The sequence below is a fragment of the Oncorhynchus masou genome, chromosome 5, assembly GCF_036934945.1.
Source record: "Oncorhynchus masou masou isolate Uvic2021 chromosome 5, UVic_Omas_1.1, whole genome shotgun sequence".
Taxonomy (NCBI): Eukaryota; Metazoa; Chordata; class Actinopteri; order Salmoniformes; family Salmonidae; genus Oncorhynchus; species Oncorhynchus masou.
Window position 1 is genome coordinate 61,794,099 of NC_088216.1, and position 16,803 is coordinate 61,810,901.

The 16,803-nt window shown below is 44.2% G+C and overlaps 1 protein-coding gene across 1 annotated transcript; it reads right to left on the reverse strand.

Moving 5' to 3' along the window:
* Window positions 1-2,115: 2,115 nt before the first annotated feature.
* Window positions 2,116-5,773, reverse strand: LOC135540052 (small nuclear ribonucleoprotein E). The gene is made up of 5 exons (XM_064966370.1): window positions 5,581-5,773; window positions 5,089-5,115; window positions 4,882-4,944; window positions 4,682-4,760; window positions 2,116-2,445 (listed from the first exon to the last, which is right to left on the reverse strand). Exons 1-5 carry the CDS (start codon window positions 5,632-5,634, stop codon window positions 2,390-2,392), a joined length of 279 nt encoding a protein of 92 aa, XP_064822442.1. The 5' UTR covers window positions 5,635-5,773; the 3' UTR covers window positions 2,116-2,389.
* Window positions 5,774-16,803: the final 11,030 nt, after the last annotated feature.

Genomic DNA, 16,803 nt, shown 5'->3' on the forward strand with positions numbered 1-16,803 from the left:
TGAGGAGATGAACATACAGAGAGCAATCTGAGGTACCATATTTCTACATTTTCTCAATGAATTATCGCCATTCCATCATGCAAAGCACTAGCTAAACTGATGTTGTATTAACGTTGCTTAATGTTACAAACTTACACATATTCGCCCTTTCTACCCCCCAAACAAAAAAAGGCAGAGATGGCTGTCTATCTTTCTGCTGACACAGTAAGTAGTATTTTCATTACCACAAGCTATCGCTAGCTGCATCTGCTGCTCCAGTTTGACTTAGAAACACATCATATCTGGTTAGATGAATTTGAATGCTTTATTTGTGAGAAACATAAACCTTAAAAAAAACAAGAAACAAAACAAAAACTCCAAGGATAGCACCTTTTATTTTAAACAAGAAGAGGTGGACCTCCACCCACATTTTGAATAAACAAAATAAACATGCATATAATAGCCATGTATTAATACCTATTGGTCCTATTCTCAGTCCAGGTCATGATATGATGCTATCAATGGGTGCTGGCTTTAGAGGGAGACACACAGACTAACAAACAAACAAACATACTACCCTGCGAGTCAGAATAGGTACCAAGGCCACCCAGAGGTTGAAATAACAATCCCATTACAATACATCTGTTACTGTATTGATGTTGTGTATTTGAACTTTTTGAATTACATTTATTCATGAAGTTTTGATATAGGCCATAGACAGAGCAGAGGTTGAAAGAAATAACCACCACACAAGTCTGAGCCCCAAAACATGTTCAATGAAGGTGCTATGAATAGACAGAATGAGAGAAAGGCAGGGAGGTAGGCAGGATACAGACCCACACCTTGCTGAGCCAAGCCAAGGTAGGAGAGGGGTCAGGTGGCTTAGGGAGTGGTCTAAGGAGGGGAAATAGTCTCTGGAGGGGGGGGGGTGCATCTGACCCGTGCACTGTGTCCTTTGTCTGGAAGTGGGGAGACAGAGAGGGATGAGAAGGGGAGTTGGCCCTAACACTCCTATGGAGGACTATGTTATGGCATTGTATGTTATGCATGCTATGTTACGTATGAGTGTGTGTCTGGTAAAGCTTTCTATGGCTGAAAGGCCACCAAAATAATTTAAATTGGCTTACAACATACAGAAATCTTCAAGTAAAACTTGTTTGCTTGAACTGCACCACTGTGACAGTCAACTGCCAACGTCTGTAGAGCCTCACTGTTCTCAGCCTGACTTAAGAATGTGTGGGAGGCGTGTGGCATTGAGAGTCAGCCCATTCCTCCCCTCATAGCACAAAGAGTCATCTGGCACTTGACAACGATGCCTGATGAGCGACGCATGTTGCCACAAGCTGTGGCACCCCTTCCTTTTAAGATGAGGCGCAGGGCTCCTGACCAGTAAGGCGACACCTCAGCCCTCGCTGCCGAAGCTCCTTGCTCCTTCTCCACTTGTGAACTCCCGTCTGTCCTCGGCTGCTCGTTTCCATCACACTTCCCCCAGATAGCCAGCCGGCCTAGTGTTGTATGTTATTAATACTATTGTTAACTGCAAACTCAAGGCTGGCCTCGCTGACTCCGATCATCATGTTACAGGTATATTGTACCCAACAGTGAAATGGCCAATCCTGCTTTATATAATACTCTATTAATACCATATGAAATATTATGGCCACTTATGGTAAGATGTGTGGAATTGTTGATTGACGTAAATGGTACTCTGCAGTCAGCAGTCTTGTATCTAAAATGTCACAGGCAATGTTTCCTGGATGCAAAAAAAAATTGAGAGAAGTATAGAATCCCTGCTGAAAATATATCTACATTTCTCATGAGTTGCACAGTACATATCGCCATCTGGTGGATCCTCACAGTATTAACCCAAAGACCATAAAAGTGGATGCCAGTATGATGGTCAATATTGCTTGCAAATAAAATGCATCTAGCAGCATGATCCAATTGAATTTGTAGCCAAATGAAACCAAGTAACACTCAAATTAACAGTTTTCTATTTGTTGGCTTTTGCAATTAACAGAAGGAATACAGATCAACAGAATAATGATGTGATGCGTATATGATCCCTGCTCGCTATGTTCCCTTTGGGATAATAAAGGTTGTAAATAGATATTTCATTATTGAAATGAGAACCACTAAGAAACAAAACTCAATTTATTTCAGAGGAGGAAACATTAATAAATGGAAAATTACATTATTCATGTACCAAACACCATCGAGCTTCAACATTGTTTGCAAAAAAAATGAAAAACATTACAAAATAGAATGGGAAAAACATCCACAAGTCTGTCTGCTGGCTGTAGATGGATGTTGTCCTGTTGAGTTAAGTGTTGAAAAACATTACAAAATAGAATGGGAAAAACATCCACAAGTCTGTCTGCTGGCTGTAGAAAGATGTTGTCCTGTTGAGTTAAGTGGCAACACTCTGTAGCAAGGTGATGTTATCACCTTTCAGCATGATCCTCCCTGAGAGAGAGATGTAGGGAGGGATTGAGAGGTGGATAGGTGGAGATAGAGAGACAGGTGATCAGTCTAGAGTAACTGACACTTCAGCAGGAGACACTTGTTCAGACTGCCGACAAAGAAAAGATGACTAATCATCGACAACGAATGAGAAACTAACGACTTAGTCAACTGGAGTGGCCTTAATTTGATGGCATTAGGCCACAAGAGTCATCTGGTTTGAAGTGTTTTCTTCAAGGTGCTCCCCACCGGAAGAGGCATTTCCTTGTTTCACGTCCTTGGATTTCCTTGTTTGGTCCGTGTCTCTTTTCCTATCGTGTCAGACAACGTTTTGGTAGCCTATCCTGTGCTAATTCTATATCTTATGCGAGCTAGCTTTTTGCAAGTCAGACAAATGTTCAAACAACCTCTGTTTGGACCTCCACCCATGCAAAACATTTGATTGGTTTAATAAGTGGTAACACATCAGTAGTTTCCATCTGGACTCCGCCATATACAGTGGGGCAAAAAAGTATTTAGTCAGCCACCAATTGTGCAAGTTCTCCCACTTAAAAAGATGAACGAGGCCTATAATTTTCATCATAGGTACACTTCAACTATGACAGACAAAATGAGAAAAAAAATCCAGAAAATCACATTGTAGGATTTTTTATGAATTTATTTGCATATTATGGTGGAAAATAAGTATTTGGTCACCTACAAACAAGCAACATTTCTGGCTCTCACAGACCTGTAACTTCGTCTTTAAGAGGCTCTTCTGTCCTCCACTTGTTATCAGTATAAAAGACACCTGTCCACAACCTCAAACAGTCACACTCCACTATGGCCAAGACCAAAGAGCTGTCAAAGGACACCAGAAACAAAATTGTAGACCTGCACCAGGCTGGGAAGACTGAATCTGCAATAGGTAAGCAGCTTGGTTTGAAGAAATCAACCGTGGGAGCAAATATTAGGAAATGGAAGACATACAAGACCACTGATAATCTCCCTCGATCTGGGGCTCCCCGCAAGATCTCACCCCGTGGGGTCAAAATGATCACAAGAACAGTGAGCAAAAATCCCAGAACCACACAGGGGGACCTAGTGAATGACCTGCAGAGAGCTGGGACAAAAGTATCAAAGACTACCATCAGTAACACACTACGCCACCAGGGACTCAAATCCTGCAGTGTCAGACATGTCCCCCTGCTTAAGCCAGTACATGTCCAGGCCCGTCTGAACTTTGCTAGAGAGCATTTGGATGATCCAGAAGAAGATTGGGAGAATGTCAGATGAAACCAAAATAGAACTTTTTGGTAAAAACTGAACTCGTCATGTTTGGAGGACAAAGAATGCTGAGCTGCATCCAAAGAACACCATACCTACTGTGAAGCATGGGGGTGGAAACATCATGCTTTGGGGCTGTTTTTCTGCAAACAGACCAGGACGACTGATCCGTGTAAAGGAAAGAATTAATGGGGCCATGTATCGTGAGATTTTGAGTGAAAACCTCCTTCCATCAGCAAGGGCATTGAAGATGAAACGTGGCTGGGTCTTTCAGCATGACAATGATCCCAAACACACCCCCCGGGCAACGAAGGAGTGGCTTCGTAAGAAGCATTTCAAGGTCCTGGAGTGGCCTAGCCAGTCTCCAGATCTCAACCCCATAGAAAATCTTTGGAGGGAGTTGAAAGTCCGTGTTGCCCAGCAACAGCCCTAAAACATCACAGCTCTAGAGGAGATCTGCATGGAGGAATGGGACAAAATACCAGCAACAGTGGGTGAAAACCTGGAAGACTTAGAAACCGTTTGACCTTTGTTATATATCCTTTGTTGGCAATGACAAAGTATTGAGATAAACTTTTGTTATTGACCAAATACATATTTTCCACCATAATTTGCAAATAAATTCATTAAAAATCCTACAATGTGATTTTCTGGATTGTTTTTCTCAGTTGTCATAGTTTAAGTGTACCTATGATGAAAATTACAGGCCTCATCTTTTTAAGTGGGAGAACTTCCACAATTGGTGGCTGACTAAACCCCCTTTTGTATCATCTTCCTCGACAGAACTTTCCCAAGCTTTCAAACATAATGTGAGAAGCCTGGGGCTCCGAGGCTAGTCCCAGACAAACTGATATTGTGGAATGTGGACAATAGCCTGCAAGTCTTATTACTGAAATGTGTATGAATCAACATGCAATACACAATTACAGACACTGAGAAATGTGAGGTAAGAAAGACAGAAAAACTGACTTACCCAGGGGCTTCCTGTTCTTGGTCTTCATGTGGACCTCCTCAGCGTCATCCAGAACCAGGTTCATGTACTCGTCAAAGCCCTGAAAGAGGGAGAGATTTGCTTGTTTCAACTACACAGCTAGGCATCAGCAGCAAATATATAGTTTCAGGAGCCATGGCCAAGTAGAATAAGGGAGGAAACACAGGAGGAAGAGGACTTACGATGATGCAGCCCTCTATCCGCATGTTCACTTGTTCATACAGCCACACCTGTATCCGAGAACGCTGCAGGGAGAAGAGAGGCATTGAATACATTTGAGAGATCGCTCGCTAGGTGACGTATTATGAAAGTACGAGGTCTATTTACAACCATGAACATAAAATCATGTGACTGAAATGAAGAAAATCATATAAAAATGTAATACTTACGTTCTGTAGATACCTGAAAATAAGGTTCTGGTGGACAGAGGGGAGGGTCAAGGAAACTACAAACATATTGCTTAACTGGCTACACAGGTTTTTCTGGCCATTAGCAACATTACTATCTCAATATTTAATTTAGCTACATACCTGGCCATAATATTTCAGTTCCTTGCTGAAACTCTAAGGCCCATGTGTATTAATAGCAACGGCTCATTAATTAGTAACTTAGCTAGCTAAGTACCACTAGCTAGTTATGATCACCCTGCTAACTTAGCTAGCTACGTACCACTAGCTAGTTATGATTACCCTGTTAACTTAGCTAGCTACGTACCACTAGCTAGTTATGATCACCCTGCTGACTTAGCTAGCTACGTACCACTAGCTAGTTATTATTACCCTGCTAACTTAGCTACAGTGATTCAGACACAAGTCAGAGCAAAATAGCAGGCTAACGTTACAACACAATACTGCACAGAGTATTTCATGATAAAAGGATACGATTGGCTGCACCATAACCTTCTGGACCTTCTGCCCTTGTCCTCTGTACGCCATCCTCCTTGTCGGTTTAACGCTTAGTTGTCTAAAAAAACTTTTTTTCAGCAAAACATTTCAGTCGCAGTCCGACAGCGAAATTGAAATAATCACGTTGGAGTTCTCTTCAATGGCGCGCTCTAAGGCCTTCCGCGTGCACAAGCAGAGTGATTGTGCTGCAGTGCCCCTGTGGGCGGGAGGTAGTTACTGCAGATTCCCCACAGACAGACAGACAGACCTCTGACTGCACAGTTCGGAGCAGTGCAAATATGTGGGCGGGAGGTAGTTACTGCAGATTCCCGACAGACAGACAGACCCTCTGACTGCACTGTGCAGTTCGGGGCAGTGCTCAATGTGGGCGGGAGGTAGTTACTGCAGATTCCCTACCAGACACAGACAGACATACAGTACCTCTGACTGCACTGTACAGTTCGGAGCTGTGCGGGCGGAGTCAATCGTTTGACCCCACCCACGTTTGACCCCACCCACTTTTTTGTCCATCTGAGGTTTCAGTCACACACTGAATAAAAACAACACACGTTTGCGTAAGACACATTGAATACAAACGTATTTAATTTTTGAAGATCATAAGAAATATTATATAAAGTGGTCCGGCAGATGTGTTGTAACACTTTTTGCTTGATACTATATTTGAGACAAGCTACTGATATTGTTGCAGTGAACAACAGAATTATGTCATGTACTGTTAAAATTGTGTTGATAAATATTATAACTTGATTATATTATTTAATTGAGAATATATATACATATATATATATATATATATATATATATTATACGTATATATATATATACATTGTTACTACCTATCCTGATTTATAATGCTATTTACTTTCCTCATGAGTATGGAGACAGACTATACCATATAGACATACTGACAAGCTGAATGTGTTTTGTACATTGAGTTATACCAGCTCCAGTACAGAGATCAGAGACTCGGGTGACTTCTATGTCATCTTTACTAAACAACATAACACAATTTACACAGCAGACAAAAACAAGGTTTGACCACTCCTCAAAAATGGCTTCACTCCTGCTCCTCAGAAGAGGCAGACAGTCATTTTCTTGTCAACTGCCTCCACATGGAACATCTCATCTCTCTAACTGGAATGAGAACATGAATGGTTCCTTGAGGAGAATATGTTCCTCTTCATCCAGGCCATCATACAACCGTAGTTCTTTAAGAGTTGTAATATGGTCTTCCCCGTCCATCCCAATTGCACCTGGGAGGGAAATGGTGCCTTTAAATGTTTGGCGTTCGCACCACCTTGCTGCCTCTAGGCTGTCCCTGAGAAGAACATCTGCTTCCTTGAAGAAAAAGGAAGAATACATATTAAGAGTAGTGCCTAAGAGTCTAAAACCAATGTATAAAGACTTACCCCCCCCCCTCATATGATGAGTGGTATTGTCTAAAACCAATGTATAAAGACTCCCCCCCCCCTCTCATATGATGAGTGGTATAGTTGGGTCACTAGACAAATTACACCCCATTTTCACAATACCACCATGCAAACAAAAAACACTACTACTAAAGGGGTTTTCAATGATATCTATAACTACTCAACAAGTCATCACAACTATTATATCTTGCCATGCATCAAGCCTTCAGCATTAACAACAGACTACATACCCAGTTCACAGCTCCCAGTTTGTCGTGCATTTTGTTTTCAGTATCATCTAGAAAGAAAACAGATTGTGGTCAGTAAGTAATGTAAGGGAACCTCTAGCGATGTGTGTAAAAGAGTGCACCTTACTTTAGCTAATAGCCTTTACAGTGCCTGTTCCTGCAGAGCTGGATGCTGATGTGCTGATGTGACATGCTGTGACTTCTTAGGGGGGACATCTTCTACATCCTGAAACATATTGGCGGCGGGGTTAAGTCTTTAAACACTGGTTTAAGACTATACAACTCATCATATGAGAGGGGGGTTAAGTCTTTAAACACTGGTTTAAGACTATACAACTCATCATATGAGAGGGGGGTTAAGTCTTTAAACACTGGTTTAAGACTATACCACTCATCATATGAGAGGGGGGGTAAGTCTTTAAACACTGGTTTAAGACTATACCATTCATCATATGAGAGAGGGGGGTTAAGTATTTAAACACTGGTTTAAGACTATCCCAGTCATCATATGAGAGGGGGGTTAAGTCTTTAAACACTGGTTTAAGACTATCCCACTCATCATATGAGAGAGGGGGGGTTAAGTATTTAAACACTGGTTTAAGACTATCCCACTCATCATATGAGAGGGGGGTTAAGTCTTTAAACACTGGTTTAAGACTATACCACTCATCAAATGAGAGGGGGGTTAAGTTTTTAAACACTGGTTGAAGATAATACCACTCATCATATGAGAGGGGGGTTAAGTCTTTAAACACTGGTTTAAGACATTACCACTCATCATATGAGAGGGGGGGTAAGTTTCTGAACACTGGTTTAAGACTATACCACTCATCATTTGAGGGGGGGGGGGGTAAGTCTTTAAACATTGGTTTTAGACTATACCACTCATCATATGAGAGGGGGGGGTAAGTCTTTATACATTGGTTTTAGACTATACCACTCATCATATGAGGGAGGGGGGTAAGTCTTTATACATTGGTTTTAGACTATACCACTCATCATATAAGGGAGGGGGGTAAGTCTTTATACATTGGTTTTAGACTATACCACTCATCATATGAGAGGGGGGTAAGTCTTTATACATTGGTTTTAGACAATACCACTCATCATATGAGGGGGGTAAGTCTTTATACATTGGTTTTAGACTATACCACTCATCATATGAGGGGGGGGTTTTAGACAATACCACTCATCATATGAGGGGGGGGGGGTAAGTCTTTATACATTGGTTTTAGACTATACCACTCATCATATGAGAGGGGGGGGGCGGGTAAGTCTTTATACATTGGTTTAAGACTATACCACTCATCATATGAGAGGGGGGGTAAGTCTTTGTACATTGGTTTTAGACTATACCACTCATCATCTGACACCTCCTACCTGAAATGTGTTTTTGTTTTCGCTGCCTTTTTCAATCTTTCAACCTCTTCTTCAGACCTTAGTGAGTGACATACATTCAATATGAAAATATATTCAGGTCAGTCTGGCTACAGTGAAACATGTGATTATAAGGATGCAAATGACAAGTTTTTATAATGTTCAAGACTTACGGCATGAGAAAGTTCTGCAGGAGAACTAGGCACCACCATCGCCTAATGTGCTGCATGTTTTCCTTTGAAAAAGAAAATCACACAATCTCGCCTTACAACAGGCCAGCCTCTCTCAGCCTATTGCGGACAGTCTGAGCACTGATGGAGGGATTGTGCATTCCTGGTGTAACTCGGGCAGTTGTTGTTGCCATCCTGTACCTGTCCCGCAGATGTGATGTTCGGATGTACCGATGCTGTGCAGGTGTTATTATATGTGGTCTACCACTGTGAGGACGATCAGCTGTCCGTCCAGTCTCCCTGTAGCGCTGTCTTAGGCGGCTCACAGTACAGACATTACAATTTATTGCCCTGGCCACATTTGCAATCCTCATGCCTCCTTGCAGCATGCCTAAGGCACGTTCAAGAAAATGAGCAGGGATCCTGGGATTCTTTCTTTTGGTGTTTTTCAGAGTCAGTAGAAAGGCCTCTTTAGTGTCCTAAGTTTTCATAACTGTGAACTTAATTGCCTACCGTCTGTAAGCTGTTAGTGTCTTAACGACCGGTGCATGTTCATTAATTGTTTATGGTTCATTGAACAAGCATGGGAAACAGTGTTTAAAACCTTAACAATGAAGATCAGAGGCAGCTGTTTATCATTGTCTCTGTGATATGTGATATGTGTTTTGTTCTGTCTATTAATGATTGGCAAAATGTCTGCTTTCGGCCTAGGATCCCAAATTAATGTAAGCAGTAGCAACTGGCCATTCAGTGCAGGTGGGACAGAGCCTAAAACATTTTGGGGGGTCCTTCCTGTTTTACATGTTATTTTGACATTAATATATGTAATTTTTTTTACATTGTTTGCAAACTGATATCACTTGTAGCACATGTAGCCTATAACCTGTTTTTAGAGAAATGTAATCATCAAATATTTTAAGAGATTTCATTGTCTGCTTATACTGTATGACCCCTTTATTTATCCTATGGTTCTGACTTGGTGTACATGGAGAACACTGTAAGAACGGCACATGTTCTGAATTATGTTGCTGTACATTACAAAGGTGCTGAACTTATATTGACTACGTCCGACCTAGCTCGCTCATGAATGTCTTCATAGAAATGACTGATTGCCTCTTATCTGCTTGTTGTCCCCTTATGCCATAGTTAGTACATCTCAATTGTCAGTAGAAACCACATTTGTTTAAGCAAGTCAGCCATATCAGCTATGTTTTTTATAAGGCAGTAAATTAAGCTGAATGAACTGTTTCGCTGCCAGACAAGTCTCCGCTGATAGCCAGGTGTAGCAGTGGTACGGTGTTGAGACTGCTTTTGGGACAGCTTTATGTAGGTCCTAACGGTTTGTGGGTACATTTTGTCACTGTTATAGTGCAATTAATGTATTGTTCAGTGTTGTGTTGTGTAGTGTAGTGGCTTTGCTAGCAATGCAGCCTACTTTAGTTTTTTTTTGCCAAGATTTACATTCTAAAATCGCCACTGGTTTGAAGCATTGGAGATTAACACTTACCACACATAGCAAATGTTCTTTGAGTATAATTATAATTTAAAAAATCAGGAGAAGGGAATCAGTCTCACACAATATCTTTAAACAGAGCTTTGCGTAGGAGTGACGCCACATGTCAGAATAGTTTATGCCATTGACCTTAAAAGCAGTCTATCCCTTACTCCTCTCTCTATATCCTCACTATTTGCCCTTTACATGGACCTTCATGTGCACGTTGAGGTGAACCTTCTGAGTGAAGAATTTCCTACAGACCTCGCAGCAATAGGGCTTCTCTCCTGTGTGGATCTTCTGATGGATTCTGAGTGTAGTGGCAAGATTAACATTTTCCCACACTCAGAACACTTGTAGGACTTCTCTCCTGTGTGGATCTTCTGATGGATTCCTCTCCTGTGTGGATCTTCTGATGGATTCTGAGTGTAGTGGCGAGATTATCATTTTCCCACACTCAGAATACTTGTAGGACTTCTCTCCTGTGTGGATCTTCTGATGGATTCTGAGTGTAGTGGCGAGATTAACATTTTCCCACACTCAGAACACTTGTAGGACTTCTCTCCTGTGTGGACCCTCAGCTCTCCTGCCTGTCTGAAGCCCTTTCCACAGGAGTGGCAGCGGTAGGGCTTCTCCCCGATGTGGATCTCATAGTTTCCTGTCAGTTCCTCTGAGGACCGGCACTGTTTACCACACACACTGCAGAGGTACAGCTCCTTACATGCACGTTGAAATTTCCCATGTGCCTGAATAACTTGCAGACCTTACAGGGGAAGGAGGGTTGTTGGCTCTGGATGGAGGATGGAGACTCCTGGGAGGTCTCTGCCCCGTTCCTACCGCTTACCTTTGACTCTTTGGACTCCTTACTCTCCGCCCTTTCCACTTCCTCTCCTGAGTGAGTTTTCCGTCTGCAGTTGTTGGTACTCATCATCACTTCCTTGGCTCTCACTCTCACTGGGGCTTTCACTCCATGCTGAGGAGCTGTCTGTGTTTTCCTCTGAGGAAGGCTGTGTCAGCGAGTGCCGATGAGTGTACAGTTCGGTATGCATGTGACAACTGAGGTGCGTCTTTCATGGCTGGTCTTGCCCTCCTGTCCCAGACAGTGGCTCCACTCCTGCGGCTGGTCATGGGGATCCTCTATGGAGCCTGAGAGTGCGAGCTTCCGAGAATCTGAAAATACAGATTATATTATTAGCTCAAATGACCATCGGGCATAAAATAGTGAAAATGACGCACAACCTATTGTTAATAGTAATAGATAGAACAAAATATCTAAGAGGCATCCACCTCATCAAAGCAAACTACACCTTATGTTGATGATACCGTACCATTATTCAAATGCACAACAGTGACAAATTATAGCTACTTAGTAGCTGTGGTAGACAGATATGGATTTGTCAGAGACAGTAATACATAGGTTAGGCACTATGGTACTGTTGCCAGGAACAAGATAGGTCCAGAGTATACTTTAGAAAATTATACATAAACTTCAAATTAGCTAGTCTAGCTAGTTCCAGGCCTGAGATTAGTGTTTCAGTGTTCACCGCAACGTCCAACATGCTCGGTAGGTGCATGTCGTTCTCCTACTTGAAACATAACATTTTACCCTCATACTTGGTAATCATTTGTTCCATAAGGCTAGAAACACCTTAAGAGATTCCAATCGAGCCATTTTGGTGAATAAGTTAATGGTTGCAAGCAGCTATTGAAGCCATACTAGGAAATATTTGGCGAAGCACCCATTCTCTTTTCGTCCACCTGTGCAGGCTGGAGCCTGAAGGTTTGTGCAATACTGCCACCTAGCGTGTTAGCTCATAATGTCCAGTGTGAGTGAGTTTTTCATAAGTAAAATCAAAGATAGTACCGTATCTGTGGTAAAATTATGCTTTGGGTTTATTTTTCACAGTGTAGAGCTTAAGTTTAAGTGGAGGCCAAGGCAATGCAGATTAGTTAATCACTACTTTATTCTATTATGACCAAATAAAACCAAGCTGCACAACATATCTGTAGGAGTAGCAGACAGTGTATGTGTGTGGAGGGATGGAGGACTCTGCTTGTCAGGCTTAATGTGGTCTGTGGCTTGGATCATAGACTGCACAGAGCCCTGACCTCAAACCCATCAAACACCATTGGGATGAATTGGAATACCGGCTGAGAGCCAGGCCTAATCGGCCATCAGTGCCCGACCTCTTTAATGATCTTGTCGCTGAATTGAAGCAAGACCCCTCAGCAATGTTCCAACATCTAGTGGAAAGCCTTCCCAGAAGAGTGGAGGCTGTAATAGCAGAAAAATCTATATGAATGCCCATAATGTTGGAATGAGATGTTCGACGAGCCGGTGTCCACATACTTTTGGGCATGTAGTGTAATACATTTCATAAAAATATTGTAGAAAATGTCATAAAGCAAAAATATACAGAAATAATACATTATTGCTTTAGAAAGGGGCACAAGACAGGGATGTCTTCTCTCCCCACTCCTGTTTGCACTGGCAATCAAATCTCTTGCAGAAAGAATTAGACAAGACCCAAACGTAACAGGTATCAGTATTGGTAAAAATGAATATAAACTCATATAAACTTATTGGCAGATGATCTCCTGATATACCTCACCAACACTGAAAATGTAATGCTCCCCTTGAAAAAAATATTTTAAGAATAATCTAAAATCTCAGGATATAGAATTACCATGGAAAAGAAACTGTCAGGATTTGGCCAGGGTTGTTCCGGGTTTTGGTCAGTAGATGTCCCCATTGTGCTTTTTGTCCCTATGTTTTTCCCTTGATCCCCATTATTATTTGCACCTGTGTCTCGTTTCCCCTGATTGTATTTAAACCCTTTGTTTCCCTCAGTTCTGTGCTCTGTGTTTGTATGTTAGCACCCTGCCCTAGTGTTCTGTGTGCTCTTGTCGATTCCGGGTGAAGTTCTTGTGGTATTCTGTTTTTTTTTTGGTGAGTTTCTTTTGAGGTCTTTTTGTGTTTTTCCTACCACCTTTTGGATTTGCCATTTTTTGTATTTTAGGATTTTTTCTTTATTAAATACACCGTCTTAAGTACTGCTGTGTCTGCCTCATCTTCTGGGTTCTGCTGTCTATTCGTGGCTCAGTTGGTTAAGTGACTGTTTCTCACTCCGGAGACCCAGGTTCGAAACCGGGTCCTGACAGAAACACAGAGCCAAAAATGAACCCAGAGGCAGCCAGTTCCCAGGACCTTTTGCCACGCTGTCCCACCACCAGGAGACTGTCCAACGCCACGAAGCCGCCCTGGTTCAGCAAGAGGCCTTAATGGCTAGACATTCTCATCTTCTGTCGGAGATGCTGACTTCCATTAAGCAAATATCTGATCGACTTACCCCGGCAACAGTTTCCGTCCCAGTACCTCAGGTTCACGTACCCATGGCAGTTAACCCCCTGGCTGAACCTCGTCTTCCACCTCCCCAACGGTTCTCAGGTGATCCAAGTGCTTGTAAAGGCTTTCTCACTCAATGTTCTCTCTCCTTTGAGCTGCAACCCTCGTCGTTTCCCACCGACCGGTCTAAGATCGCATATATCATCACCCTGCTGTCGGAAAAAGCCCTGGCCTGGGCTACTGCTGTGTGGGATGCCCATAGTTCCTGCTGTGCCAGCTACTCTGCCTTTGCTGAGGAATTCAAACGAGTGTTTCAAGGCCCAAGCAGTGGTTCTGACTCAGCCAAACAGCTCCTGACTCTCCATCAAGGTTGGCGCAGCGTGACGGACTATGCCATCCAGTTCCGCACGGTGGCAGCAGCGAGTGGCTGGAACAACGAGGCGCTCACGGTGTGCTTTCTGAAAGGCCTTTCCGACACTATCCAAGATGAACTGGCCACTCGGGAACCACCGGACAATCTCGAGTCCCTGATCAAGTTGGCCTCACGCATTGACCAGCGTCTGAGAGAGAGAACTCAACCGTAGACCTCTAGCTCCTATCAGTCCCAGCTCCGAGTCCCCACCTTTATCATCGCTGGCTCCACCGGAACCCATGCAGATTGGACGCATCTCCCAGGCTGAGAGAGACCGCCGGATGAGGGAGCGACGCTGTCTATATTGCGGCAAACCGGGCCATTTCCGTTCCACGTGTCCCGGGCTCCAGGGAAACGCTCTGTCCCGTACAGACCGGGGGAACTGTAACGGGAAACATAACCTCCTCCCATCCGTCCAACTCCCGTCTGCTCATTCCAGTCACCCTCTCCTGGGACAACCACAAGCTTCACCTTCAAGCCTTGGTAGACTCTGGAGCCGCAGGTAACTTCATGGATGGTGTCTGGGCGAAGGAGAATGGCGTTCCCTCTGAACCTCTAAGTGACCCCATGAGGGTTACTACATTGGATGGAAGCCCTTTGGGATCTGGACTTGTCACTCATGTCACTACCTCCTTGAGACTTTCAGTTTCACAACACCAGGAATTGATGAACTTTCATTTGATCTCCTGTTCCGAGTTCCCTCTCGTCCTTGGATACCCCTGGCTTCACAGCCATGACCCTCACATCGACTGGTCTGTGGGCACTATCAAGCAGTGGGGTCCTACGTGCCAAGCTACTTGTATTTTCCAGAATTCCCCGAGTTCTACTCCCGAGTCTTTAGAATCCATCGACCTGACCCGAGTTCCCGAGTGTTACCATGACCTCAAACTGGTGTTTAGCAAACAGAGGGCCACCATGCTACCACCCCATAGACCTTAAGATTGTCCCATCGACCTGTTTCCGGGCACTTGCCCCCCCAGGGGTCGGATCTTTTCCCTATCTCCACCCGAACGAGCTGCTATGGATACCTACATCAAGGACTCTCTGGAAGCAGGCCTCATGCGTCCATCAACCTCCCCGGCGGGAGCAGGGTTTTTCTTTGTGGCCAAGAAAGATGGTGGATTACGTCCTTGCATCGACTACCGGGGACTCAATGACATAACCGTCCGTAACCGTTACCCGCTACCCCTTATGGCCACAGCCTTTGAGCTGCTCCAGGAAGCAGTTGTTTTCACTAAGCTTGACCTGCGGAACGCATACCATCTTGTGCGGATCAGACCTGGTGACGAGTGGAAGACCGCTTTCAACACGCCTACTGGTCACTATGAATACTTGGTGATGCCCTTCGGCCTGACCAACGCCCCAGCGGTGTTCCAAGCGCTCATAAACGATGTGCTTAGGGATATGCTTAACATATTTGTGTTCGTTTACTTGGATGACATCCTCATCTTTTCGAGCTCCCTTCAAGAACACACTAAGCATGTCAGACAAGTACTCAAACGCCTCCTGGACAGCCATCTGTACGTTAAGCCGGAAAAATGTGAATTCCATTCATCCCGAGTACAATTCCTGGGATTTGTAGTGGAACCCGGTCGAGTCCAAATGGACCCTAGGAAGGTAGGGGCGGTAGCGGATTGGCCCACCCCCAAATCCGTTAAGGATGTTCAGCGTTTCCTGGGCTTCACAAACTTTTACCGCAAGTTCATCAAGAACTTCAGTTTGGTGGCAGCTCCTCTCTCAGCTTTAACCAAAGGTGGCAATGCAAGGTTTTTGTGGGGAAGAGAAGCTGAGACGGCCTTCCAAGGACTCAAGCAGCGCGTCCTCTCTGCTCCCATCCTGATACTACTGACTACGGATGAACCATTTGTGGTGGAGGTAGACGCATCAGAGGTTGGTGTTGGAGCTGTCCTGTCTCAGAGGGGTGAAGACAAGAAGCTTCATCCGTGCGCTTTCTTCTCACACCGGCTTACCCCGACTGAGAGGAACTACGATGTGGGGGATCGTGAACTCCTAGCGGTTAAGATGGCATTGAAGGAATGGAGACACTGGCTCGAGGGGGCTTCTCACCCATTTCAAGTGCTTACGGACCACAAAAATCTGGAGTATATCCAGCAGGCGAAGCGATTGAACTCTAGACAAGCTAGATGGTCTCTTTTCTTCAATCGATTCCAGTTTATCCTCACCTATCGGCCCGGGTCGAAGAATCTCAAACCGGATGCCCTGTCCCGAGTCTACGCTCCTGCCATTCGAGATGACACGGACATGCCTGTCCTTCCTGCTGCTAAGATTGTGGCTCCGATCTCGTGGCAAGTTGAGGATACCGTGAGACGTGCTCAAGCTAGCGAACCGGACCCTAAAGGAGGCCCTGCCAATCGGTTGTTTGTCCCCAAGGCAGTGAGGACTCAGGTCCTTCTGTGGGGGCACTCCTCTCGCCTCACCTGTCATCCGGGCGTAGGTCGCACCTTGGAGTTCATCCAGCGTAAGTTCTGGTGGCCTACCATAAGAGAAGACGTTGCCACTTTCGTCAATGCCTGCCCCGTGTGCTGCCAGGGCAAATCTTCTCACCTCCGCCCTCAAGGACTCCTTCACCCTTTACCTGTTCCCCACAGACCCTGGTCCCATATCTCATTGGACTTTATTACTGGACTTCCTCCATCCCATGGCAATACTACTATCCTAGTCATAATTGACAGGTTTTCAAAGGCGGCCAGGTTCGTCCCTCTGACTAAGTTACCTTCTGCCAAG